Below are 26,750 nucleotides of genomic sequence, written 5' to 3' on the forward strand. Positions count from 1 at the left end.
TGGAAAATATAGATATAGAGTGATTTTGCTACTTTTCTTTTTCTATTTTTATAGTGGGTATGTATTATTTTCGGTGGTAAAAAAAAAAATCAGGCTATATTTTATGTATTTGTAAACTGTGCCTCCAGGAGCAAAGAATCGGAAAATTACTAAGCACAATATGAGCCTTTCTTCACAGCAGTAAATTCAGCTTAAGCAATGTCTCTCATTTCCTTCCTGCGAATTGTTTGGACCTAAACCATAATATAAAATCCAAAACATAGTGTTAGGAAAACACTTCACCACCAATTCAAAAGCTGCTATGTATCTGAACTGGAACGCAGACAGCACCAACCCCAGAGTACTCCCAAAGGACTTACACTCTGCCACAGCCCTACAACTTGGTGTAGGTACAATTTCAAATTTAATAAAAGTAGTTCATGTGAAGTCCAAATGTCACACTCACTGTGAGACTAATAGCAAGCATGTTTCTGGATGGCAGCTACCGGCAAGGATAGATACTGTGCGGAGAGAATGTGGAAGTGGCTGCTATGCCCTGATGTCCCCGCCAGCAACGTTTACACTCAGGTTTGGGCTCGGTTGCAGTGGAAGGTTTGCATTTAAACGAGGTGTGTGCATTACGGGAGTAAGCGCATAGCACACACGTATGATCTCTGCAAGCACACCCAGGCTAACACACTGCCAAATCTACAGTAACCTCAGACGTGAAGGTCAATAACATCCTTGAATGTTGAATAGAATTTCACTCCTCCTAAGTGAAGACATATTATGAAGTCGTTAATATTGCCTTATCTTCAAGATAAAGTTTTAACCCTATATACCTAATTCCGCCTTTTTCTTCTATACCTTCTGCTTTCTTTTGTAATCAACTCTGTAACTGAAAAGTAGAAAATATCTGTGAGTTTATGAGACCGTTCTTGGTCATTGTAGACTTTTTAATTTTCTGTTTTTAGCCAGGCATGATGGTGTACGCTTGTAATCCCAGTCCTTGGGAGGCTGGGACAGGAGAATCTAGGTTCGAGGACAGCCTCAGCTACTTAGTGTGGCCCTCTGAAACTCAGTGAGACACCGTTTCAAAAATAAAAAATAAAAATAGGGCTGAGGGTACAGCTCAGAGGTAGACTGCCCCTGGGTTCCATCCCTAGCAATGCAAAAAGAAAAAAGAAAAACCCCTTTTTGCATTATTGGTAATATAAGGATAATTATGTAACAAAATATTCAAATAAATGCCCAAATGCTCCCATGGAGAAATAGCAACACGTGATTTCAGGACTGTTGACTGTATCTGGTCATCATTTGACAAATTAAAGTTCAAACTGGGATTAAAAAAAATTGAGTCAAATTATCAAGAGAGAAAGTCTAAGATTTTCAAAATCCAGACATTAACGATGTCCAGGGATGACTGTGCTTGCGAATTCCTCATCGTCAAATTTGAAGGGCAAGTCCTGTTTTCTGTAAGTAAAGAAGCTTGTTGAAATATTACAGTGTTGTTCAGGGGAAGCGTGACGGAGTGGGGTGGGAGCTGGGGGAGGGCTCCCCGAGTACCGTGTGCCTAGGTGCCTCTGTCACACAAACATCACGATGAATGATCATAATACACCGATAAAAAAGAAAACAGAGCCATTATTATTCATTCAAATGTTGTCTACACTTGCTTCTGTGATAAAATGGCTGAGTCAAGTAGCAGTGACAGAGACCTCATGACTTGCAAAAAACAAAGTATTTACTTTCTGGTCTTCACAAAAAAGTGTTTGGTGGCTGCTAATGTTATAGATAGGGCCTGAGTTTATACTCAATATACTGAGTTTTCTTTTTTAAAAAAATAGTGTATCCGTCTATCTATATCCCACAGGTCTTATAAGGATGCAATATGAAAAGAACTTAGGGACAGCTAATAACTACTCTTTATTGGCTTAATACTTTTTTTGCTGTAAGCTTAAATTTTATTATTACAAAGACAGAAAAAGAGGATAGAGTTAAAACAGTGCATTAAAAGAATAGATGCAGTGGAGTAACTTGAAAATAAGCTATTGGAGTTTTTGGATACAGAACAGTTTTTATAAAGAATTTATCCCCTATCTTTTCTTAACCAATAATCTTTTGACCCTACTAGATCTGCCCCTTCTCCTTTTGATGTGAGGATTCACTATCTTACATCTGTCTGACCAAAAGCCTTCTTCCTAAGTAACAGCTTTTGGGGTCTTGAAGATTTGAGCTTATTTATACCTATAGGCTTATTACTCTTTACCAAAAAAGTAATGATATAATTTGTTAAATATTTAAAGGTTCAGAAAATAGTTGTACAGAAAAGATAATTATATGCAAAAAGTTATGCATGTTTAGTAATGTAAATGACCATAATATAAAGTTACTCCAGAAACATTATTTGTTCCTTAAAGAAAAAGCCCAAGCTATTCGTTTCATAATTCTCCCAGGGAAGACTTCCAAGCATGCAAATCAAGTGTTTCCCACTGTTTGCAAATACTGAAAAATAACAGCATACTGGCACCTGTTCTTTTTATCAAACTCAGTGAGAGTCCATCCAGTCAGGGGGTTAGGAAGAAAGATAAATGGACAAATAAAAGCCTTTCATGGACCTAAAGAAAGGTAGAGCAGCCAAGAAAACAATTTCACAGGAAAGTTTGGTCCAAGCTGGAGATTCCACCTCACTAAGTAAAAATGTCTCAAATACTTTTGAAAGACTTTCCATTCTTACATTCTTATTTCAAATAACATATTACATATTAATTTTATAACATCATATACTTTTATATATTAATTTACAATATGTTATAAATAGAATCCATTCAAAAAAAATTTTTTTCCCCTCCGGTGGGTGACATGTGTGTCTTCAAGTAGCTTGTTCAAGAAGGCTCTGAGGGTGACATTTTCTGAGCTCCTGCATATTTAAGTATGCCATTTCCATCGCCTTCATTCATAAAAAATTCATAGCCTGACCCTAAATAATAATGTGGGGTTACGGCCTTTCTCTCTCAGAAATCATTAGAGATTGTTCCACAGGTTTCTGCCATTTTGTTGTACAGAGAAGTATAAGGTCAGCCTGGCTTTCGTAAGTAAAGAAAAAGGAAGTGTGGACGCAGCTCTGAAGCTCCCCACTCAAGACTTTCTCTGAAGCGCTCCTACACACGGTTCTTCCCTAAGAATACCTAAAATTATTTATCAGCTTTTGGTCCCTGCAATGCACATCTAACATCTCTCTCATTCTTCTGGATGCTTTTCACCTTTGTCTAGCATTTAAGGAGAGCTTATAATATTTGTCTTCCACGCTACGGCTGTGGTTTCTTAGAGACATATCTTGTCTTTCTGAATCTGTGCATTTAATTTAGCCACTGCACTTTAAAATTTCATGGATGCCTCCAAGATAGGTTTCTTCTTGCCCCTTCACTTTTAAAATGTTGTTTCTTATCGATTTCTGATCCCCTTTTGGAATAATCAAATCTTCTTATACCCTACTCAGGATGCTAGAAAAATTTTGTATATATTTTATTTCCCTTTTTTGTCTTCAGGATAATTTTTCTTTTTTTCCTTGTAACATATAAAGGTTCAGTATTAAATTTTTAACACATTCTAATGGTTAAAAATATAGAAAATGTATTAGAGAAAGTTACATAGAACAGGCTATATAACTGGACAGTTTCCAGTTATATAGCAAGTTTTTTATATAGTTCAGTTTTGTAAGATTGAAATCTGATTTTATTCTCTGAATAAACTCAATTTTAGGTCTATTTTTGGCAATAGAACTTTGTATTTGAAGGCAATGCTTCATTTTTTCCATCAAAACTGTCTATAAACCTTCTACCTGTGTGATTGAATATTTTGCTATGTATTCCTATTAAAAAAGTAAAAAAGACACAGTAAAACCAAGGAGTTCAGGGCAGTTGGTCAGCATTTGCATGTTAAAAGAAAAAAAAATCATAGAAATAACAAGGAGCTATGCTTACACATTTCTACAGCTTAATAGGCTCTCCCTATTCCCTACTCATATTTTTTTCAGGTTTTTCTCTAAGTGATGGGATAGAGACAGAGGTATAGTAATGGGAATAGAGCAGAGGTAGGGTTGGAGGTACCACTGTGGTGGTTCAAAGGTAGCAGACAGGCAGCCGAAGGCCACTGCTCAGCCTTTGAGATGTTTCTAAACTACTGACAAAGATAGGTTAGAGGAGAATTAAAAGTCTATGTCTTTACTTTCTCAGTAGCTGATTGTGCTTTTAAATGAAACAGCCTGACTGGTCTACCAAGCCAGATTTTCAACCCCAAAATACAAGCCTACAAGCCAGATTTTCAACCCCCAAATATTTGCCTAAAATTAGTTATGTTGGATGTAGTAAATAGTATAGTATTAAGAACTTCAATGTTTTGTAAAGTACCATCATTTTCCATTTTCTGTGTCTTCACAGATATTTTTATGGGAATGAAGACCTGGCTAAATTAGATGTGGCTCTCGGGTGCCATTGATAGCTTAAGGTCTAGTCCTTGCTACTGGAATCTACTTTCTCTGGAAACTCTTTTTCTGTTTCTAAGCTGAATAAACACGCCAGGTCCTGTCTGGCACCTCCAACTCGTTCCTGTCTGCTGAGAGTCCTTCCTGTGAGCAGGAGCTCCTGTCTCTCACCCTTCAGTGTGAAGCATCTAATTTTACACGGCTCTAGTAGGAGAGGTTCCTTGGTGTCTAATGGTCTATACTATCATCCTGGTTGTGACGGGCCCCGCCCATCAGCCAGTAAGTCCGAGAGCTAAGATGGCGCTGAGCGGAAATTCCCCAGAGCGCTTAGGTGGTAAACAGCTTTCAGGAAGTGACGACAAGAGCATGAGATACACGGGAACACCGCATGCCATAGGGCAACAGCCAATGGACTGGCTGCACCCATGAGTTGTACACGTGAACGGTCTGCTGATTGGCTGTTGGGCTCTATATAAGGGGAGGATTTCTGGGGAGAAAGGAGAGAAGATGGAGAAGATCTACGGGAACTGTACAAGAACCTGGGGTAATAAAACTGCTTGAGGAAGATCGTGTAAGAGTCGTCACTGCGACCGACACCTGGTGAGGACTGCTCTTTGCTTACTTTAAAATCCACATCCATATTTCTCTTTTCTGTTTTCTCAATATGTGATTTATCCATTTTCAATGTGATTATACACCATCATGAGGTTCACAGTGACAGGAACATACCTGTACCCAGCACTTGGTGTGTTGCCCTTCTGGATCCTATTCTGCTCTTTCCCCTTCTCTGTACATAACATTGAGTCTGGCAGTAATAATTTCATATATGTGTATAACATCATTCAAACTGTTTCTTTTATCAAATCTCCTACTCCCATCCCTTTCCCTATCCCTCCATCACCCCAATGGAGTTTATATCACAGGTTGTAATGTATTCATCCATTGATGGACACCTAGGCTGGTTCTTTAATTTGGCTATTGTGAGTTGCACTGTTATAAGCAGGATATGCATGTATCACTATAATATTCTGACTTCAATTACTTTGGAAAGATGTGATACAGCTGGGCCAAGTGACTCTATTCCCAGTCTTCTGAAAAAACCACCATACTATCTCGAGATCATAGTGGATGTTCTAACTGGCAACCCCACCAAGAGTATATAAGGGTTCCTATTTCTCCACACCCTAACCAGCATTTATTATTTGACTGTATTTTTTTTCAGTATACTTTGGCTGGAACCCAGGGGCATTCTACCTCTGAGCTACATCCCCAGCCCTATTTTATTATTCTTTATTTTGACTGTATTCTTGATGATTGCCATTCTAACTAGAGTTACTTGGAATCTCGGTATAGTTTTTATCCTTCTTGGTAATTTCCCATGGTCAATACCTAATCCTCTTACTAGCTGTAGACAGGAATTCCATTTAAAACCTCTTTCAGAATATTTGGGCTCACATTACCCCATTCTTGCAGACCTATGCAGTCTGCGGAGATTACTGCCCAGGCTGCAGCTTCTTTTGACCCGATTTTCTGATGCTTCTTGTGATTTTCTTTACTCTGTTTCCTGTCTCCTGTCAATCTTTACTTCCCTAGACCCAGATCATTTTCTGATGATCCAGTGTTCTGCCTGATTTTTCCTAAAATTCAGTTCTGTTTTCTTTTCTCCCCACTTTGATATGCAGCATTTGTGCCATTCTTCTTTATTCTCATCATTTTGTCTATATCTGCCAGACTTGACCTCCATTGTCCATAGCGGTCTTGCTGACAGGTGTCAATATGGGGCCCCTGGGGACTGAAGCCTCTGCCAAAGGTACCATATGATACTATTAAGTGCTATATCTACTATTAAGTATTATAGCATATTAATATGATAGTATAATATTAATAGTACATCATATTAGCATGATAGTATGATACTTTAATAGCATATCATATTAACATGGTAGATACTATTAACATGACAGTGTGATACTATCATGTTAATATGATACCATTAAGTAATATTTCTACTATTGTAAGTAGAAAGAGAATTCAAATACAGGCCCCTCTGCCCTCTCATACCATTTGAGAAATTATAGAATGACAACCATGAAAAAAACTGACACCGAAATTCAGGTATTTTGTGTAAAATAGTATTCAGTATTGTTAAATCATGGTGGGTCAGCCGGGCGTGGTGGCGCACACTTGTAATCTTCACGCTTGAGAGGCAGAGACAGGAGGATCACACAGGTTCGAAGCCAGCCGCGCTGGCTTAAGAGACCCTGTTTCCAAATAAAAATATAAAATAGGTCTGGGACTGTAGCCTGGCGATAGAAGGGTTTCCAGGAAACCCAGTACCACACACACACAAAAAAAAAAAAAAAAAAAGAAAAAAAAATCATGGTGGGTCTGTTTATTAGGCAAAGAAACAAATTATTAGTCACAGTTGAGATATATGCTTCTCAGTCAATATGCTCTCAAATCCTTCTACCTTATTATAGCAACTGATTTAACTTCACTGTACATTATCTATAGCCATATCATATTTTATCAGCAATTTCAAATAGTTTTTCAGACCCACAAGTATCTTAAAACCTTGCTACAAATGAAGAGTTCCCAAATAAGACAACTACTCTGCTTTAATTCAAATGGAAATTAGAGAGATGGTTATCATAAGCCAAAGAGACACAGGAATTATTATAGGTCAAAGCCAAAGTTACTGGTTAAATACCAAGCTATCCACGAGAAATATAACTCGATCAAATCACAAAATAAAACCTCATATGCAATTTAAAATTTTCTATAGTCATAGTTAAAAAGTAAAAAGGCAGGTCAAGATTAACTTAAATAATATGTTTAGCCCACCTATATCTAAATTTTTAATTTTAACCATTTTTAAACCATTATATGGGTGTATCTGGTGTGTGCAGTAAGAATTCAAAATATCACATGTAGAACATATTAAGCTGGACTAGTCGATCTGAAATGATCAGTAGACTCATAAGGCTGGTGGTCACTAGCGTGGACAGTGAACATCTAAATACTTATCAGAATACCTCAAGAAAAAATGTTTAAGAAAAAAGTAGTTAATAATAAGTATACAAGGCACTGCATACGTTAATTACCTTACCTTAAGCAATTTCATATTTATTTCAAAACCACATATGGTAAATAATGTGAGAGAGAGACAATGACACATTATTTTCTCTTACCTACACAAATCTTCCTTTATGTGAAGAGAAATCAGTTCCTTAGGTATATGAAAAGAAAGTATGCTCTCCGACATTTGTTCCCGGATCCGCATCCACTTATTGTCAGATGTGGGAAATCTATATAATTTACACACTGGGTTCTTTAACACTGGGAAGGAAGAAAAATAAAAGAATAATAGGTAGATTATAAACAAATGCATATCAAATAGAGCTCAGTTGATAAAGGTCATTAATCAGGGTTGCATTCAAATTAACTATTTGGTAAAAAATTTATTTTAACAGAATCTATTAATGTACTGGAACTTCTAAGAATTTTATTTTGCATCATGTTTCTTTTTTCAGTAACTTCTGGCACATATAATCTTTATTATTTGTATATATAAACTATATAAATATATATATCATATAAATATAATTATATAAATATATAAATGCCTCAAACTCTAATTCATAAATGTGGCTAGTGAGGTTTCCTAATTTACTACTTATCAATTTCTGTCTTAATTTTTAAAAAAACATATGTGCCAGCCGGGCATGGTGGCGCACGCTTGTAATCCCTGCGCTTGGGAGGTTGAGACAGGAGGATCACACAGGTTCCAAGCCAGCCTCAGCTACTTAGTGAGGCTCTCAGCAACTTAGTGAGACCATGTTCCCAAATAAAGTATAAAATAGGTCTGGGAGTATAGCCTGGGGGTAGAAAGCCTCTTGGTTCCACTCCCAGTACCACACACACACAAAAAAAAACACCAAAAAACAACAAAAAACATATGTGCCTACATATATCTATAAAAATGAAAATATAGGTACATTTACCTAATATGCAGTGTGTGTGTGTCTGTGTGTATGTGGTACTGGGGTAAGGGTTCTTGAGCCCTGGCCCTGATGCATACTAAACAAATACTCTACCACTGAGCTATATCCCCACCCCTGAAACACACCTTGACAAATATATTTCTGATGTTCTTTTGAGCACTTTGTCAAATGTAGCTACTTATATAATAGGTGAAAACAAACATGCCGTTTCAGAAATTTCAAAAGGCCCTTCTAATAAAAATTTTTTCTGCGTCAGAAAAGTTCATTACTTTGGCTTAAGATTTTTAAAAATTCATATATGTACATGTTGTAAATGAGTCGATAGCACACTTTCTTGAAACCACTTATTAGCAAATAATACGTCAGGGAAAGCGAGAGAAAACTCTACTTAGAGTAGCTGGGCAATGACTCAAGGCAAAGAAATGAGGTCAAGCAACCAAAGATTTTTTGAAGATTCTTTTGAGTGCAGGGTCAGATATTAGGATAATACGTGATATGTTTTCAAGAAAGCAACACTCAATTCCAAGCCATTTACTTCAGGGCAGAATGTCTTTTCCATTGATGTTGGACAGTGAAGCCTTTGTTAGACTCATACACTGAAGTTTGATGGTCAATAAAATAATAACTCAATTACCAGTCAAGGATCTATGATTGGTTGGCTCCAGTTTACTGATAAAGCTGATTGAATGTTATAATGGATATTGAAGTCAACATAGGCTTTCAATAATATTGAGTAAGCTGCTTCAACATATACAAATGCTTTTCAAAACATTAGGGTTCTGTAAGACTACCATATCTCATTCACTACTTGGGTAAACACAATATCTTTCTGAACACTAAAATGAAAGTTAATTCATGCAACCATTCATTTTCAGAGGTACATTCTGAACATTATTATTACCAGAATTGGAATCATTCACATCACAAACTTCTAAACATTCCATTCTTCTCCTAACAGATTAAAATCTCTAATACTTACATACGCCTGCCAAGAATTAGGCAGAAAGCTCACTTTTTAACAGAACCAATAGAAGCCCCCAAACAGCAGAATAGTTCCAGTACACAAAGAGAAATTATTTTAAAACCTGGAGCTGTATGCACAAAGATATTATCTTTCAAATATATTCATGATCTTTCATTTTTTCCATTAAATTATATCACAAATACATACATAGACTTTATTATATTTATTTCCTTCCATCTGAAACACAAGAACTTAGAGTCAGTGAAAGAAACAATATGATTTCATTCATTTATAAAGTGGTATTATTTCAAAGATGTAAGAATTTTACTGCTCTTCCTAGTAACATATCTCTAGAGTTGCAAAAGATAGGCATTAAATTCAATATAGTGTCAGTTAAATCATACATGATAAGATCTCATGAATTATATGTAACATAGTTAGAAGTGGTAATGCATCTTTATGGCAAAGATATATAATAGACAAGATTATAATAGCTGAAATGTTCAAATTTTCCCACAATAACATATGCAAATTAAATTATGTGGTTTTTCAATACTCACTGTAAGTACTATATGCTATACAAACTTTTTCCCTCAAATTTATAATCTTCATCTCCAAAAAATAGCTAAGTGGAATCCTCAGACTATTTTGCTCTTTAAGGATCAGTAATTATTTTAACTTGTATTTTTATTTATGTCAGAAAATATATTTTCTCTGTTGATCCCCAAACAAGTCTTTCCATTTTTGAGTTTTTAAATTTTTAATATTTTTAATGTGTTCTAAATATAAACTTCTGTTGAAATAACTTGAGCAAAATCAAGGGCAGCTTGATTAATGAGTTCAGGGACTCTTCTCTGGACACCAGGTAGGCATTATACAAAGACTCCATGGGAATGCTGCTGTTTTTGTTTTAAGAAAACACTTGAGGCAATTATCAAAAAGTCAGGCAACTTAATCATGCAAAAAAATTTCCAGTAATGTTTTCTACCTAATTTTTATGAGTTCTGATTTTTTTTTTTTTCAGTACTAGGGATGGAACCCAGGGGCATTCGACCTCTGAGCTACACTTGCAGTTCTATTTTTTTAGTCTTTTTATTTTTTGAAACAGGTTCTCACTGAGTTGCCTACGGCCTCGCTAATTAGCTGAGGCTATCCATGAACCATGATTCTTAGGTCTCAACCTCCTGAATGCTGGGATTACAAGCGTGCGCCACCATGCCCGGCTGTGTTCTGATGCTTTGAGACTGATTGGTCTCTAAACATTAGTAATAAATTCTATATACTCATATCTTAATACAGATATGGTGGGCGCTACTTTGTAATTTTGTTACATCTAGATCCAGTAGCATTCTTTCCTGAACCAAATATGTCCAGGGAAGAAAGCCTGTTTATCATGAAATACTACATAACAGAACATGATTTTTAAAAGGGAGAAACATAGCTGGGTGTGGTGGTTCACGCTTGTAATCCCAGCATTCGGGAGGTGGAGACCAGAGGATAGAGATTCACAGATAGCCTCAGCTACAGAGCAAGGCTCTTTGCAATTCAGTGAGACCCTGTTTTAATAATAAAAGACTAAAAAATAGGGCTGGGGGTGTAGCTGGGAGGTGGAATGCCCCTGGGTTCCACCCCTGGTACCACACACACACACAAAAAAAGGGGAGAAATACTATCTGAATTTAAATTACGATGCAAATTTGTTGTGTTCCTTATAAAAAGACCAGGTGAGATGACCTTGACTCAGAATTCTTGCTGTTCAGCTGGTGGGGACATGTGGTCATCCTCACCTAAGAAAAAGGTGTGGTATTCCTGCATTAAATATTGAATGAAACAATGAAGGCTTCTGCTAACATTTTAACCCTTTTCCTTCCTAGCAGAGATTTCAACAAGTGACTAGGTGATTGACTTCTGACTGCATGCTCCACTGTGCTCAATGTTTACTCATGTAGGAGAGACTTTTCTGACCATTACAGATAGGTTTATCCTAGTAACAATGAACTATGCAACATCCATCCTAACTTCTTCCTCAAGATAGAGAGCCCTAAATGTTTTCTCCCTTTTGACATTGCTTTTTGCCAGAACAACTGTTAAAAGCAGCCTGTGAACAGATTTTAAAGAGAGAAAAGTGGTCCGGGCACTTTGGGACAGGTAGTGGTCCTGTGATGGCTTGGGAGCTCAGGTTAAGCTGGCCCAGAGCTCCACTGAGGTGTTCCTGTTACATTTCATCCCTTGAGATGAGCACAAGAACAGAAAGTAAATGACAGATTTATTTTTCTCCAAAATTGCAGCTCAACTCAAATGTCTGTATTATTTCTCCCAGACTCTGTAAGAGGGATGTTTAACAAGGTAGCAAGCCACCTGCTCTTCCCCAGGATTCAGCAATTGTGAACGCCAAGCTGTGGCAATTCTGAATAATTCAAAGTAAAGATGCCAAGGAAATGTTCAACAAAACCAACACAGACAACCCATAAAAAAGAACTGCTGCTCACGCACCCTGGGGCGGAAAAGAGAAACTGGAGATATCACAGGGATGGTTTTCTCTCAGGGGGTTGATTGGACAAAGAATTTTGGACTTATGATTCAGGCTCCCAGGGTCATCTAAAAGCACAAACACTTATTTTATCAGGTTATCTCTTATATGCTACTCTAGATGAAGCATATCTGTGCTTATCCTCACGTACTTTCTTGTTTTCAGGATACAGTTGAAGTTACATATTTTAATGGGATCTGACTTTATTGGCTTTAGGCCTTATAAAATCACTATTTTAATTGTACCGCAAATTCTTGTACAGAATCTATTTATCCTGCAGTTTTAATTATGCAGTTGTTTAATTGGTTAATTATTCAAATGAACGTGCATACATTGCCTGTCCTCTAAATGCTATATTATACTTATTAAGAGCAAGCCCTTGTAATCCAATTAGATACAGACACATCGTCTTTTGTACTCAAAAGTATCTTAGATTTATATTCATCAGAAATGTAAGTTGGCCATTTTTAAGATGGGATGCGAAGTGGAAAACTTGAATAAAGACTGCAAAAAGACCATTCTGAACATGGCTTTAAGCAAAGAGAGTTTAAGGAAAAAATAAGAGAAACTCTGAAAATACAGCAAAGAAATATATCTTTAAAACATAAAAGCAGCCTGGTATGGTGGCTCACTCTTGTAATCCCAATACTTGGGCCTGAGACAGGAGGATCACAGGTTTGCAGACAGCTTCAGCTACTTAGTGAGTCTCTCTGCAACTTAGTGAGACACTGTTTAAAAATGAAGAATAAAAGAAAATAGTGCTGGAGGTATAGCTCAGAGGTAGAAGATTCCTGGGTTCCATCCCCAGTACCTCAAAAAAAAACAAACCAACAAACATAGGGGCACTGGCACATGACTACTATCTCAGTACTTGGAAGTCTGAGATGGAGGTTCATAGGTTTGAAGACAGCCACAACAATTAAATTGACGCTTTTATCAACTTAGAGACCCTGGTTTTATAATAAACACAAAATAGGGCTCAAGGTATAGGTCAGGGGTAAAACAGCCCTACCGTTAATTGGTACCGGGTTGAATCTTCAGTACCAATTAAAAAAAATACTGATGAAATAAATTGTGTAGAAACTAAATCCCCAAGAAAATTTTAGTGACATTTCTGTAGGTATGCTATGAATTCTGAATTGTGTTTCTGTTTTTAAATAGAAAGCAAAAAAAAAAAAAATAGAGTAGGGTTTAAGCCAAGTCAGACAATGCACTGCTTCCCCAACTCAGCTGAATCCACAAGCGCTTGGTCTTCCTTCTTCAGTTGAAGGCCAAGAATAAGAAAAACTATCATAGATGCCATAATAAAACTTAAAAGTAATTTTTGTCCCCGATAGGTGACACTTGGTGAATTTAGTCTGTAGAAACTTGATTTAGACCTTGGGTGGTCAGAGCAAGGATTTTCTTCAGCTCTGTTCATTCTGTTTCCATCTGAAAAAGGGCACAACTAGAATAGCTATGAGTCAGCTCATATTTCATGCTGAGAACCCTGCACGCTGCCCTGCAGTCCACCTCACTCGTGAAGTTGTTTGCAGACATGACTCTGCTTATGGCATCCTCCATACCTCAAAAGAACCCCTCTCTTTATTAGCTACAATCATCGTATAAACTCAGCTCACCTGACCCTCTTCTACTGCCTCCTTCCAACAATGTCTCTCCATCATAGTCCCTGGTTCTTATCAATTATGCTACTACAATTGTCAGCTTACTGACTGCTTGAGTTGAACGTCTTCTGAGTCTCATATGTTAAAAGTTTGGGGCTTAAAGTGGTACTACTGGTAGGTAATGGAAACTAGGAAATATAGCCTAGTGAAATGTCCTTAGGTCATTAGAGGCACACCTTCCAAGAAGAGTATGGGACCCTGGTCTCTTTCTTCTTTTCCTTTTTATAAAAAAATTTTGGTACATTAGGATTACACCCAATAGTGGGATTCATTGCAGTATTTTCATGCATTCACGTAACAAAATCTGGTCAATTTCATTCTCCGGTCATTCCCCTTGGCCTTCTCCTCTTCATCCCTTTGATATCCATCCTCTACTCTAGTGGCCCTCCTCCTACTCCTAGCTGATTCCCTTTCCCCCTTTTTTTTTTCTCTATAGCTTCCCCATATGACAGATAAAAAAGACCCTTGGCTCTCTGAGTCTGGCTTCTATGGCTTAACGTAATGTTCATCAATTCTATTTTCCTGCAAATGAGCAGATGACATAATTTTGTTCTTCATTATGGCTGAATGTAACTCCATTATGTGTATTCCCCACATTTTCTTTCTTCAGTCATCTGCTGACAGACAACAAGACTGATTCCATTACTTGGCTTTTGTGAATTATTTTGCAATAAGCATTGGTATGCATACATCACCACAGTGCACTGAGTACTTTTGGGTAAACGCAGAGGAGTGATATCGATGAGTCATGTGGTGGTTACATTTTGAGTTGTTTGTCTTCCTTTTTCCTTGCTGCCTTCTGCACAGGAGGTAGGCAGTTGGCTTCACAATGATGTCCCACCTCTCCAGAGGCCCAAAGCGAATGGAGCCACTTGATCGTAGACCAGAGCATCCAAAACCGGGAGTCAAAATAACCCTTTTCTTTTTGTAAATTAATTACCTCATGTATTTTGTTGTAGTAATGAAAAGCTTACTAGTACATTAGTTCATGTTGCCTATGACAATGTGAACTTTGGGGTTGGGGCAAACCTTGTTTTATTTTCCTTCTCTTGTGCCTGGCATGGTGCCCAGTAAATGAAAACATTCTACAGAAATGAACTTAGACTTTGAAACTTAGATGATGTCCATCATGAATTTTCCTTGAAGAGAACAGCTGCAGCATCAACTGTTGTTTAAATTAAGAGGGGGGAAGATGAAGGGAAAAAAATAGGATTATATAAGGCCCACTTCATGGGAGCACACAGGCCACAGAAGGAGGGGAAGATTAACCAAGGCTGAAAGCCCTCCTCTCAGTCCTCTACAGAATGTTAACTTGTTGACCATATCATCTTTTTTCTTTTATTATGCTTCTTTCAGTTTTACCTGAGGTGGAAAATAAAGGAGATAAATGGACCCAGAACTTGCGTAAGGTTGAAGCACGTAAAGGCATCTGCAGGATGGCTCCATTGACTGCTAGTGAATTTCAGTCTTCCACATAAGGCTACCTAGCATCCTAAATATATTACTACACAGTAAGAGAAATTCCAAAAAGGCAAGGCGAAAGGGTTGCATTAGATTTATTAAAACAAAAAGGGCCAAGAAATTCAATAAAAGAGTAAGAGACAACAATAAGAGATCAATTTTATAATCATAGAGGTAGAAACAGAAGGGTAGAATCTATTTAAACTAGTAGGAAGAAAGAATATTTTTGTTACCATAAAGCGATTATCATCTGTCATTTAACAAGGTGGTAAATTGAGTACCGTTATGGTCAGATATCAAGTGCTTCCTGAAAAGCTCATGTATTAAACTTAGGGTTGATAAAGTTAAGTAGTGAGGGCTGTAATCTCATCACTGTAAATCCACTGCAATAAATTTTCATGATAACCTAGGCAATTATGAATGGATAATTATCAAAGGATAATTATCAATGGATGCCTAGGTTATTTCAATGGAGTTTATCAGTACATACATCCATTGCAATAGATCTGGGTGGTAACCTAGGCAAGTGGGATGTGGCTGGAGGTGGGTCCCTGGGGCTGTGGCCTTAGGGATTGGGCTGAGTCTTGGAATCTTCTCCCTGGCTTCTGGCCTCCATGATATGAGAAGCAAAACCCTTTTTCTCTGTTCTTTTTCTTTCTGCTTCCTGCCACTATGACCTGAAATTCAGACCCTGGCCTTGCATGGACTGAACCCTGAGATCACCAACAAAAATGTGAGCAAATAAATCTTCTTTTCTCAAAGTTATATGCTCAGGTCTTTTGGATTATATCAGTGAGAATGCTGACCAAGACAATTATCACACAAATGCAAAGAATAAAGTGGAAAAACAGGGCTTTGTTTTGGGGCTGAAATGTATCAGACTCAAAATAAATACAAAAGGAATGTATTTTTGACAACTTCTTGAAGTATTCTCAATCATGGATCAGAATGTTGGTGAGAAGGTTATCCCAATATTTAGCTTATTTCTATGGAATTGATCAGAGCAATTAAAATCCATGGTATTACACAAAATGGAAAAAACAACTAAAAATGTAAGCATGTAATAGTAATTTTTAAGTAATTCCAAACCTAAATAAGTAAATTTGAACATCTTTCTTATGAAATAATAGTGCAGTTATCTGTTACCTGAAGCATAAATTCAAACAAGATATGCATGCTTTTAGCCATTTCATAAGCATGTATTGAGACCCTTCAGCACTCTGGTACTATAGACCCTCTGTGTATTCAGGAGGTGGAAGGTTCACCACCCCTCCAAGCATTCTCTGCACCTGTCTTGCCCTCCCCAGCTCTGGTGCATGCCTGGCACTGGCTGATAACCATCCTCAGCATAAGATTAGATTGGTCTTAAGTGCCTTCCATTTTCAGAGTGAGTTGGTGAGAGGAATACACCCACATCAAGACTTCACATCCTTCAATTTTTGGGCCTATCTCTGTGAAATTTAATTAAGAAAATCCTAAGTCTGTCTTTTTCTCTTTCTTTCTTTCTTTCTTTCTTTCTTTCTTTCTTTCTTTCTCTTTCTTTCTTTCCTTCTTTCTTTCTTTCCTTCTTTTTCTTTCTCCTTCCTCTTTTCTCTTTCTCCTTTATTTTTCTCTCTTGCTTTTCTTCTCTATACATGTTTAGGCTAGGAATCGCCTTTATCTACTTTATCTACAGGGTCATTTACAAGTAATCACTATTGTGTGTGTGAGTGTGGGGGAGAATCTTGAAATTTTAAAGGTGCACATTCAGCAGGCTGAAAACGTTTACCTGTGAGTAATAAATTTTTATTCTATTAATAAATTATTTGTCAAGTTCTATATGATAGAGGGTTTTTATTAGGTCTTTGAGAAAGGGTACATATTACATGAGATGAAATTCAACTTATGAGATTTAAGGCCCAGTACTTGTTTAAAAAAAAATGTAAACTGGGTGTGGTGACGCATGCTTGCAATTCCAGCATTCAGGAGGCTGAGACTGGAGGATTGTGTTTCGCGGACAGCCTCAGCTACTTAGTGAGGCCCTCCATAACTTAGTGAGACCCTGTTTTAAAATAAAGAATATAAAATAGGGCAGTGCATATAGCTCAGAGGTCAAATGCCCCTGGATTCCATCCTCAGACCCACCAAGAAAAGAAAAAAAACTATACCACAAGTACAAAAAGAAAAAAGCAATGTTCTTCTTTTCACTAATTTACACTCTTTCATCTTCTGGAAAGCAGTGGCTATAGATGGTTTAACCCTATTTGGAGAAAGTTAAAGACCTGGGGACCTATTTTGAGGGAAGGGATGGTTCTTCTGTGAAGCAGTAGTGGGTTCTCTGAACAGGAAGGTTACATGCAGGTGTTTATGACTGACAGAAGCACAATCCCTCCTGTTTAGATTCTAACTTGCAAAGTCATGGAAACCACCAACTGGCGGATGTGCCTTCCTGCCTGAATCTGAAGGGCAGTGCGCCTGCGAACATATCGCCTGAAAAGGGCCTTGACACAAAATGCACGATAATTTCATGACTCAAAAAGTATGGCATTCAACCAAGGAAGATGCTGCATCAGACCAAATGCTTGGCAACAGGGGAAAGTCACTCAAAGCAGGACACAAATAGGAAACTTTGTGACATAGCTCATTAGCTTTTTGATTTGGTGTTGTAAAATAAGGATCCATGGACCCAAGTATTCCTTAGAACTACAATTTTACAAAGAAAAACATGGAGAAGAATAAATATAGAGAGAAGTGTGTGTGTGTGTGTGTGTGTGTGTGTGTGTGTGTGTGTGTGTGTGTGTTACCAGTGATTGAACTCAGGGAAATTCTACCTCTAAGCTATACTTTCAACCTTATTTTATTTTGAAACAGGGTCTAAGTTGTGGAGATTGAACTTGAATCTGTGATTCTCTTGTCTCAACCCCCCAAGTACTAGGATTACAGGCATGCACCAACATGCCTGCCTGAGAACTGTCTTTTTTTGACAACATTTTCGAAAGTTTTACCTCCAGTCAGGCTTTGGACTTTAAAGGGTAACTGAAAAACAAAACCCTAAATGCAAAAGAATTTGTTTATGACTCCAGATAAAGGTGATTAAATATATACTTCTATGAAGCATTTTTTTTGGCAGTACTGGGGATGAAATCCAGGTGAACTCTACCTCCAAGCTACACCCCCAGCCCTATTTTTTAGTATTTATTTTTAAACAGGGTCTCACTAAGTTATGGAGGGCCTCACTAAGTAGCTGAGGCTGTCTGCAAACTGTGATCCTCCTGTCTCAGCCTCTCAAATGCTGGGATTACAAGTGTGCACCACCACACCCAGGTTATGAAACACTTTTTTTTTAAAAGAAGAAAAGTATAGTAAAAGCTAAGCTATGCTGTATGTACTTAAGACATTGGAGAGCCTGATAAGAGAAGTCAAAGACTGGTTAAGTTGGCCACTCTTCTGCAAAGGGCCTGACCCTTCTGTAAGAGTCATACCACTAGTCAGCAAACCCAGGGTTGGCTCTCTTCTTATGTGACTACTACAGATGCCCATTTACTATTTTTCACCTGCGGGAAAGATGCTTCAGTTGATGTGACTTAACAGCAACATCGGACTCCACAACCAAGAAAACAAATTAACTTCTCAGAATCCGCATCCACCAACACTGAATTCCATTAAGGTTTCATACTACCATTTTTCTTAAACAAATAAGTAAAGAATTAAAAAGGAGAGCCTACTGTTTTTAACAACTTTAATCTATGGGCTATATATTTAGAAAGTCAGTAAATAAGAGCGTCCCATATCTCATACTTACTGTGTCTTCTACTGTCTGGTTCCTTTGCTTGCACAGCTAAGAGACCCAGGAATCTATAGAATTGTAAATCCTGACCCCACTGCCCCTCCTCTTCCTTCCTCTCCTTCTGCCCTCAGCTCCCCAAACTCCAGAATTAAACATTCAACTTGCAAGGTAAACAGACTACGAAAAGGGTGAGACCTTAGGGTGAAGTACTTTTTTTCTCTTTTTACAATAGATAAGTGAATTTCCTGAATAATAAATGAAACCTCTGGAGATATAAATAGAATAGTGAAGAACTGCTCTGAGATATGACAGCCTCTCCCACTCACTCAATACCTACTTCATAACTCACTGGAGACTGGCAAGTTCCATATAATACCCTAATGCAAAGCCTTGAGGAGAATGTCAATAGCTCCCTTTGCCTACAGATTAAAAAAGAAAATACCACATGGGAATTTAATGGATGCACTCCAAAGTTGCTGAGTTTAGACAGATGAATAAATACATCAAAAGACAAAGGTACACGCGGGCCAAAGTCATCCATATTCTATGCCTGCACGGTGCACTTTTTATTTTAAAACAGGTATTTTATGTGCCGTGCTTGGTTTGTGTTTTCAAATTAAAAAAATAACTACACTTTACAACACTGATTTTGATTTAGTCTGATTTTCCCTAATGTAAAATGACTTGAAAAATAGTTGTGGCAAATACTCTAGGTTCAGAGTGGTCCTTGGGTTGAATGGACTAAATTCACTTAGAAATATCTTGAGAACCAAGTGGAGAATTGCCGTACAAATTGTCACCTTCTATGAAAGGAGAAAAGCAAGAGCCCGTCATCTTTCATTCACCGAGCAAGTGTGCTTCAAGTGCAGAAAGCAGTTCTTGCCATCAATTCCATGTCTGCTGTCATATTTTGTCTTATTATAACATACACATAACAATAACCTTGTAATCTGAAAGAATTAGAATGGCTCCCAAGACCCAGGCCTTGTAGATTTTAGACCCAGATACCAGCAGGTCTGGATTTATTTTTCACTATTTTATCTCTGTCACATCTTCCTGAGGTGATGTATTTGTTTGCTTAAGAGTAAGTTTTCGCTTTCTCTTTGAACTTTACATTTAACTACTCAGTATCTTAAAACAGTATTTCTTTCTGTACCCACACAAGAGTGACAAGGTTTCCATGAATGAATCATTTTAAAAATCTTATAATTACACTGTAGATGATTTGAGTGATAGCTTGAATCATTCAGACTATTCTTAACATGAACTTGATATCTGTCACACTCAAATTTACTTTCTCAAAATTGACATTTAATAAGTGAAATAGATTATCTGGGTACATTAAAAGCCTAAAAATACAATAAACTTTCAGGTTAAAAAAATCCATGTGAAGAGGACTCTTTGACAATACTTCATTTAACTCAACCACACTGATAATTTATCAGATACCTTTATGTTATATAGATGATCTAGCTGTCTCTGGAGACCCTTCACTATTATTTAATGCATATCTCCTGACATTAAGTGTTCCATAAAAAACAATCAACAAAAGAAAGAAACAAACAAAAATCTTAGACCATTTGGTCACAGGTTGAGAAGTAATTATTCTAAATTTAATCAAGAAATCCAAGTAGAGTTGACTTTTTAATATATTTCTCAATTACATTTAATTTGATTCCTCTGTGTGTATAAATACAGCCAAAGGGGTGCCTTCCCTTCTCCTTCCCCTATTATTAACTGCCTCCCACAGGGAAAAACGGCTAATAATTTAGGGGTTATATATTAGGAAGCCTTTGAAGTTCCATACCATTCATTAATCTAATTTTCATGCTATCTATGTCACTATTTAAAAGTACAACATTACAGGGCAAGAAAAAAATGGCAGGACTTTTATGTTATTGTGACAGCAACTTGCTAATTAGTAGCACGGCCTAGTACTTACGGGCAAAGGCCTCAGTACCAAACGGGCTGAGATTCTGGACCCATCACTATTTACTCGGTAGGGGACACTGAACAATTTCCTCATCTGTCAATTCCTGATAATGACAGCACTGTCCCCATGGTCTATCAGAAGACTGACAGAGGCAGTTAGCATGCACCTATTACCACAGTGGTTATTACTTATTATTATTATTAATTATTAATCATATAACTTATACCAACATTTTAGAAAGCTACTCAATTCTACCTATTCATATTGTCACATGTGTCTCAACAGTACCATACATCTCAATTTTATTCATAAATACCTTCAGTACACTGGTGGCTGGCTGAAATTGAAGTGTGTTACTAGGAGTAACACCATGCACAGATTTTGCACAGATCCACACCTGGGAATGTACAAATGTGGTTATGAATGTTTCCTCCTGAATCCATCAGTCTACTGTTTCCACAATTTCACTCTCTGAAATCTGTAACTATAAAGTCAAATTAAACAAGAGGTCCATATTTCTATTACTTAGCCCATCTTCCAGTGTTCATTGTTTCAAATAATTTCAATTCAGTAATCAAAAGGAATTGTTTTGTCCTGCCGTATAACTAGGGTGTTTATAATATTTCCTGTGGATTCGGAGGATCAGCTCCCACGCTGCTGCCTCCGTCTGATTTACCAGATCATGTATTAAATGCTCAGAAGTGATTCTGTGAGAATGTCACCAAGGTTTAGTGTTGTATTTGTAGAAAATTAAGACTTAGGTTCATATGCCATGACTATAAGTATCCAAAAACAAGATACATACCTGCATTCAAGAAAGGTAAGTTGTCTTTTCCGCTCACATTTTCTGGGCCCATACAGTCATATACCAGTGCGCACTGGAGGGGGGGGGAGGAAATGTATTTGTAAATAATAAAAATGAGAATTTTTTTGTAGAAATGAGAACATGAGGTGATATACATGATTTTAAGCAAATAATCTTTGGAAAATGGTTTCTAGTCTTATCTTTGCTATGAAGCTTATTTAATTTGTGATATGCCTCCTCCATCTATGTGAAATATGCTTATTTGTCATGATATAATTACAGACTACATTTCAGTTTGGGCTGAAGGCTACACAGGAAATAATGTAAAAAGTGATAGAAAGGATTGTCCCAGTGTTTTAAGGATACATTCTTAGTAGAGTAAATCATAACAGACTAGCTGAATTGCTTTCTTTTCTTTCACTTGGACTAATTTTTGATTAATGGAAAATAAATTATTTTCTAGATTTTAAGGACATGTAACTTTTAAGTATAAGCTAAAATATGTTGAAGCATCTAGTTATATAGAACAAAGAATATTTTTGTCTCTAGCAAAACAATACAAGTACATGCTTGTAAAGTATGAGGGCTATGCTAGGCATGGTGGCCCATGCCTGTAATCCTGGTATTTGAGAAGCTGATATATGAGGGTCACAGGTTCAAAGCCAGCCTGAGAAAATTAGTGAGACCCTAATTCTTACTAAAATAAAAAATTAGTTAGATCCTGTTTCTCAATAAAATAAAAAAGTGCTTAAGATATGGCCTGGAGGTAGCATGTCCCTAGGTTCAATTCCCAGTATCAAAATAAATAAAGCTTGAGGACCATTTATAGATAACCTGATCTCTAAGTTACCTGATAAATAGATTAAATCCATACTATTGTGAATATCAACACCTCAGTGGGCAGAAAGAAGAAACAAGGAAGAGCAAGTTGTCATATTCCTAGTGAATGAACCATGATGGGAGAGAACGGCCCATCCATCACAAAGGTGGAATTTTCCCTCGGGTTTCTATGGAAATGTAACCAACAGAGAAAAGACTCTTCTGGCCCCAGGAAGTTGATGGGAGACCAATAGGTAGAACTAACATTTGTTTCCTCAAATGAATTTCCTTCTATTTCTAGGAAAAAGGGGGTGTCACAAAAAAAGGTGGAGAGTGAATTTTCATTGCAAATATACCAATATATACAGAAATATGTAAACAAAACAAATAAACAGCCTATAAAATTCTTTAGCTAATGAGGTCTAGGCAGAGCATCCTTCTCTAAACCCTGCAGGGCTTTGCTCAAGAAAATCCATGGGCTCAGACCACCCTTCCCAGGAGGCTGAACAAGAATCCCTTGGGCTATTTTCCAGCCGTTCTAATACGTGTTTTTCCTACCCCTTACCTTCTTTGGGAATCATGAAGTGTTTGCTTTAGATGTAGTGTTTATAGCATTTTGAGGAGGAAGGCAAGTAATTGAAATCGGTCATTTGCACTTTACTGTATATATTTTTATAGTCTACTACTTCTTTCTCTAATAATCATCACACTACTCAGTAAATTTTCTGATGAACAAAAAATGTGCTTTAAAAATTACTTTACTGAGGCCCTAGTTTACCGAAAGAATGAATTACTGCAAGTATAAATTAAAATTTGATTTTTTTAGTTTTTTTTCTGATCAATTAGATATCATAAATGCTCCCCTTCTTATAATCCATAGCTAGTTAAGAAATACACTTCTCATATCATCAGGGAAATATGTAATGATGTTAGACATATTAAAATTCTGTATTTCTCTTATTTTTAATATTTCTCCTCCTTTAGTTTATACAGGGCTGATAGAATAACTTTTCATAAATACAATATTTATCATAATAGGGTTTTGTTCTAGTATGTACCATGGTTTTTTACTGGCCAATTAAATATGGCATTCTCAGATTGGCCTATAAATTTTCTCATGATTTATTTATCACACCTTTCCATGTAATAACTTGATATAGAGTGACAAATCATCTTCTTTTCTAAAGAAAAATCTTATCAACAATAACTTATAAGAATGATTAAATTGAACCCTTTTAGAGAAATCTATAATTCACGATGATTAGGCCATCATTCTGAAACACTGCTTTCCTGTATGGAAGCAGCCCTGGATCCTTGTAATCTAAGACAACTTTATGTTTCCTAACAGAAGGTCTATATTAAATTACAAAAAGGGTACAGCAATGTGATTTCCATACATTCATATCTTCTATCCAAGTGGAAGGTAGGCAGGCCAGTTTCAACCTAGTAGCATTCTCATTTCGCACTTTTTTATTATATATTAAAGGTCTACTATACACAATGCTCTCACAGTTTAGATTCATGGCACCAAACAGAAACTATCCAATAAACAGTTACCAAGTTAACTACTATCAATTTATTCCTCACCAGGAAGTAAATTACTTGGCACATTGATCTGGGATCTCCTGGCCTCCAGAACTGTAAGAAGGCAAATTTCTGTTCTTTAAGCTACCCAGTCTCAGGTATTTTGTTATGGCAGTCCAGGATAACTATAGGTTTCACTCTTTCATCTGCTTTAATCTGCTTCTGTCTACATGAGATTGCACATCACAATCACCATAGTGTTAAGAGGAATTTCACTCCTTCCTTCTCAGATCATGTAAACAAGTTAGAGAGATGTTATTTTAGGAATAAATTCTACTCCAGTTACTTTCTCTTTTTACATATGGCAGTCATTCAAGACCAAAACCACCATTAGTAGAAGATTGTGTTGATATATTTCATATAGATTTTGAGTTAGCAGATCTACAGAAGGTCCTTGCATTTGTATCTCTAAGAAACAACCCCCAAGGATTGAGAGCACACTTTAAAAAACACCGAGATAAAGTTATTTTCATATAATCTTCTAAGTATCGTGCATATTGGACCATACTGTATCTTGACTCAGCCATGACTATTCCTAGGGATTGCCAAAAGAGCTGATTTGAACATTATAAAAAACTTTGCAAAAGGTCAAGGCTTAGCCACTGCCAACAATGTCTGTTGTGCTCACCAATTCTGTCAACTCATGACTCATATGAGGTGTATGCTACTGCTGCAACCTTCTGTTGCCAGAAAGGCTCAGTTACATCTAAAGTTCACACTGCTGAGCCAGAAACGTTATGTAGGACTCCGGTGGGTGGGCATATTCCTAGGTACCAACTTCTCCGTTTGTGAAAAATGCTTGATTCAATATACTCTAGCCCGAGCAGGGCATGGTGGCACACACTATAATCCTAGCATGCAGGAGGCTGAGACAGGAGGATCACGGTTTGTGGACAGCCTCAGCTACTTAGTAAGGGGCTTTGAAACTCAGCGAGACTGTTTCAAAATAAAGAATAAAAATTAGGGCTGAGGGTGTAGCTCGGAAGTAGAATGCCCTGGAGTTCTATCCTGAGTGCCGCAAGAAGGAAGGAAGGAAGGAAGGAAGGAAGGAAGGAAGGAAGGAAGGAAGGAAGGAAGGAAGGAAGGAAGGAGGAAGGAAGGAAGGGGAAAGAGAGAGAGGGAAAGAAAGAAAGAAAGAAAGAAAGAAAGAAAGAAAGAAAGAAAAGAAAGAGGAAGGAAGGAAGGAAGGAAGGAAGGAAGGAAGGAAGGAAGGAAGGAAGGAAACGTTAGCATATCACAGTGACAGTCTAGAGACTAGGGGTGGCTGAACTAGAGGAGAATTAAAGGGGTGGCTGGGAATGGACTCAGAGTCAGGGATAGCAGCTCTGCTTTGAAATTGGAAGTATTTCTGCTTCTGGTCACATGGCACATGGCTACAGGGCTTGGCATCGTAATTATGTCTACTTTTGCACTTAGAAGATAAAGGGAGGGAGGGGAAAGATGGGCTCACTTATAAAAAGGCAATCGTTAACCTTTTCTTAAATGAGATTACAGTATATTTAAAAAGCATATCCCTCCTTCTAAATGGTATAAGCAATTTTAAGTTGGTCCTAGGTGCTGGGATTACTTCAATTGCATTCTTAAGATAGAATTTAGGTTACTATTTATATGTTTTCTTTCTTAGAGCAAAGACAGCAGGTGGAAAGAGGGGATCCTGGACCCCCTTTTGTATGCACTGGGCTTCTATCATGGGCTTCAAAACAGCGGCTTCCCTTTTGGCTGGCATTGTCTTCTCTTCAGATCTGTCCCCCTGCATTGTATTCGTGCCTGCCTCTTTCTCTGTGCAATTTCATAAGGTACAAAGTTTTTGCTAAGTCAGCCCTCCTTCACATAAAAATGAAATCCAAATTAAAATTGCCTCTCTTTCCGAATACGGCTTTGGGAGTTGAGTGCAGGTTTCTTTCAGCAATCACCCTCCCAGAAACTTCTGGGCATCTCCTGCTGGGTTAATTATGGGGTAATACAACAGTGATCAATACCTTTGTTCCAACTGGGGGGAGGGGGGCCGTCAGTAAAGGAGCCCACAGTGAAGGGAAAGGCATTTCTGAACTGCACAGAGCTTTGCATAGCTCCATGTAAATAGAGCCCCTGGTTCAGTGCAGAAAACACACACACACATTATGTTTCAATTCCACAGCTGATTTCTCACTTAATTTTTGAATAATGAGATTTCAAACCCCACAGAGTGGTCATGATACCTGCATCTGGCAAAGCCAATTGTTTCTAATTTAATTTGTGCTGTGAGCTGACTGAGCGCCTACCTTTTGTCCCTGCACATCTGTCGTGATGTGGTCGGCGTCTCCGTCTTCGATCTCCCCCATCTTCACAATGCTCACTTCTATGGTGCCAACCACTTTGCCACCATCTGAAGTTCTGCAGAAAACAGTGAAAGGCAGTGGTAAGAATCTTCTTTCTCAAGACCTGCCCCACACATGTTTGTTCTGAAAACTATAAACATCGCTATTTGCTTTGCTTTAAACAATCTGCTAAAAATAGAGTCATATTACTAATGATGGTGGTGTTTTTATTTCAAATAAAAAATAGTCATGAACTCGTGAAATAAGACCATAGACTTCACAAAGCTTCTTCACGAAGATGAATCCTCCTGAACCCTCGCAGAGGAGCATCAGAGAAAGAACTGAGTATAAAGATCCAATGCCCTATTTACAATCACTGAATGTCTGTAACAGGGTAAGCTATGACCCCTCCATACCAATTGCATGCAACAGTGTTCTTGTCTATCACAGAAACTGCAGCT

At 37.5% G+C, this 26,750-nt stretch overlaps 1 protein-coding gene across 8 annotated transcripts in view; it reads right to left on the minus strand.

Moving 5' to 3' along the window:
• The window catches only part of INPP4B (inositol polyphosphate-4-phosphatase type II B), a gene marked incomplete at both ends in the record, with an annotated part of 387,908 nt that overhangs the window by 204,085 nt on the left and 157,073 nt on the right, over window positions 1-26,750 (minus strand). For 6 of the 8 annotated variants that reach the window (XM_080697036.1, XM_080697033.1, XM_080697032.1 and 3 more), the window contains 3 exons: window positions 7,654-7,801; window positions 21,590-21,662; window positions 26,254-26,365. In XM_080697036.1, the coding sequence (XP_080553162.1) occupies window positions 7,654-7,801; window positions 21,590-21,662; window positions 26,254-26,365 (333 nt within the window). Of the gene's footprint in view, window positions 1-7,653; window positions 7,802-21,589; window positions 21,663-26,253; window positions 26,366-26,750 lie in introns of those variants that run through there. The other 2 variants (XM_080697038.1, XM_080697037.1) reach the window with 1 other exon arrangement.

Source organism: Muscardinus avellanarius, assembly GCF_963383645.1.
Source record: "Muscardinus avellanarius genome assembly, chromosome: 6".
NCBI classification, from domain to species: Eukaryota; Metazoa; Chordata; class Mammalia; order Rodentia; family Gliridae; genus Muscardinus; species Muscardinus avellanarius.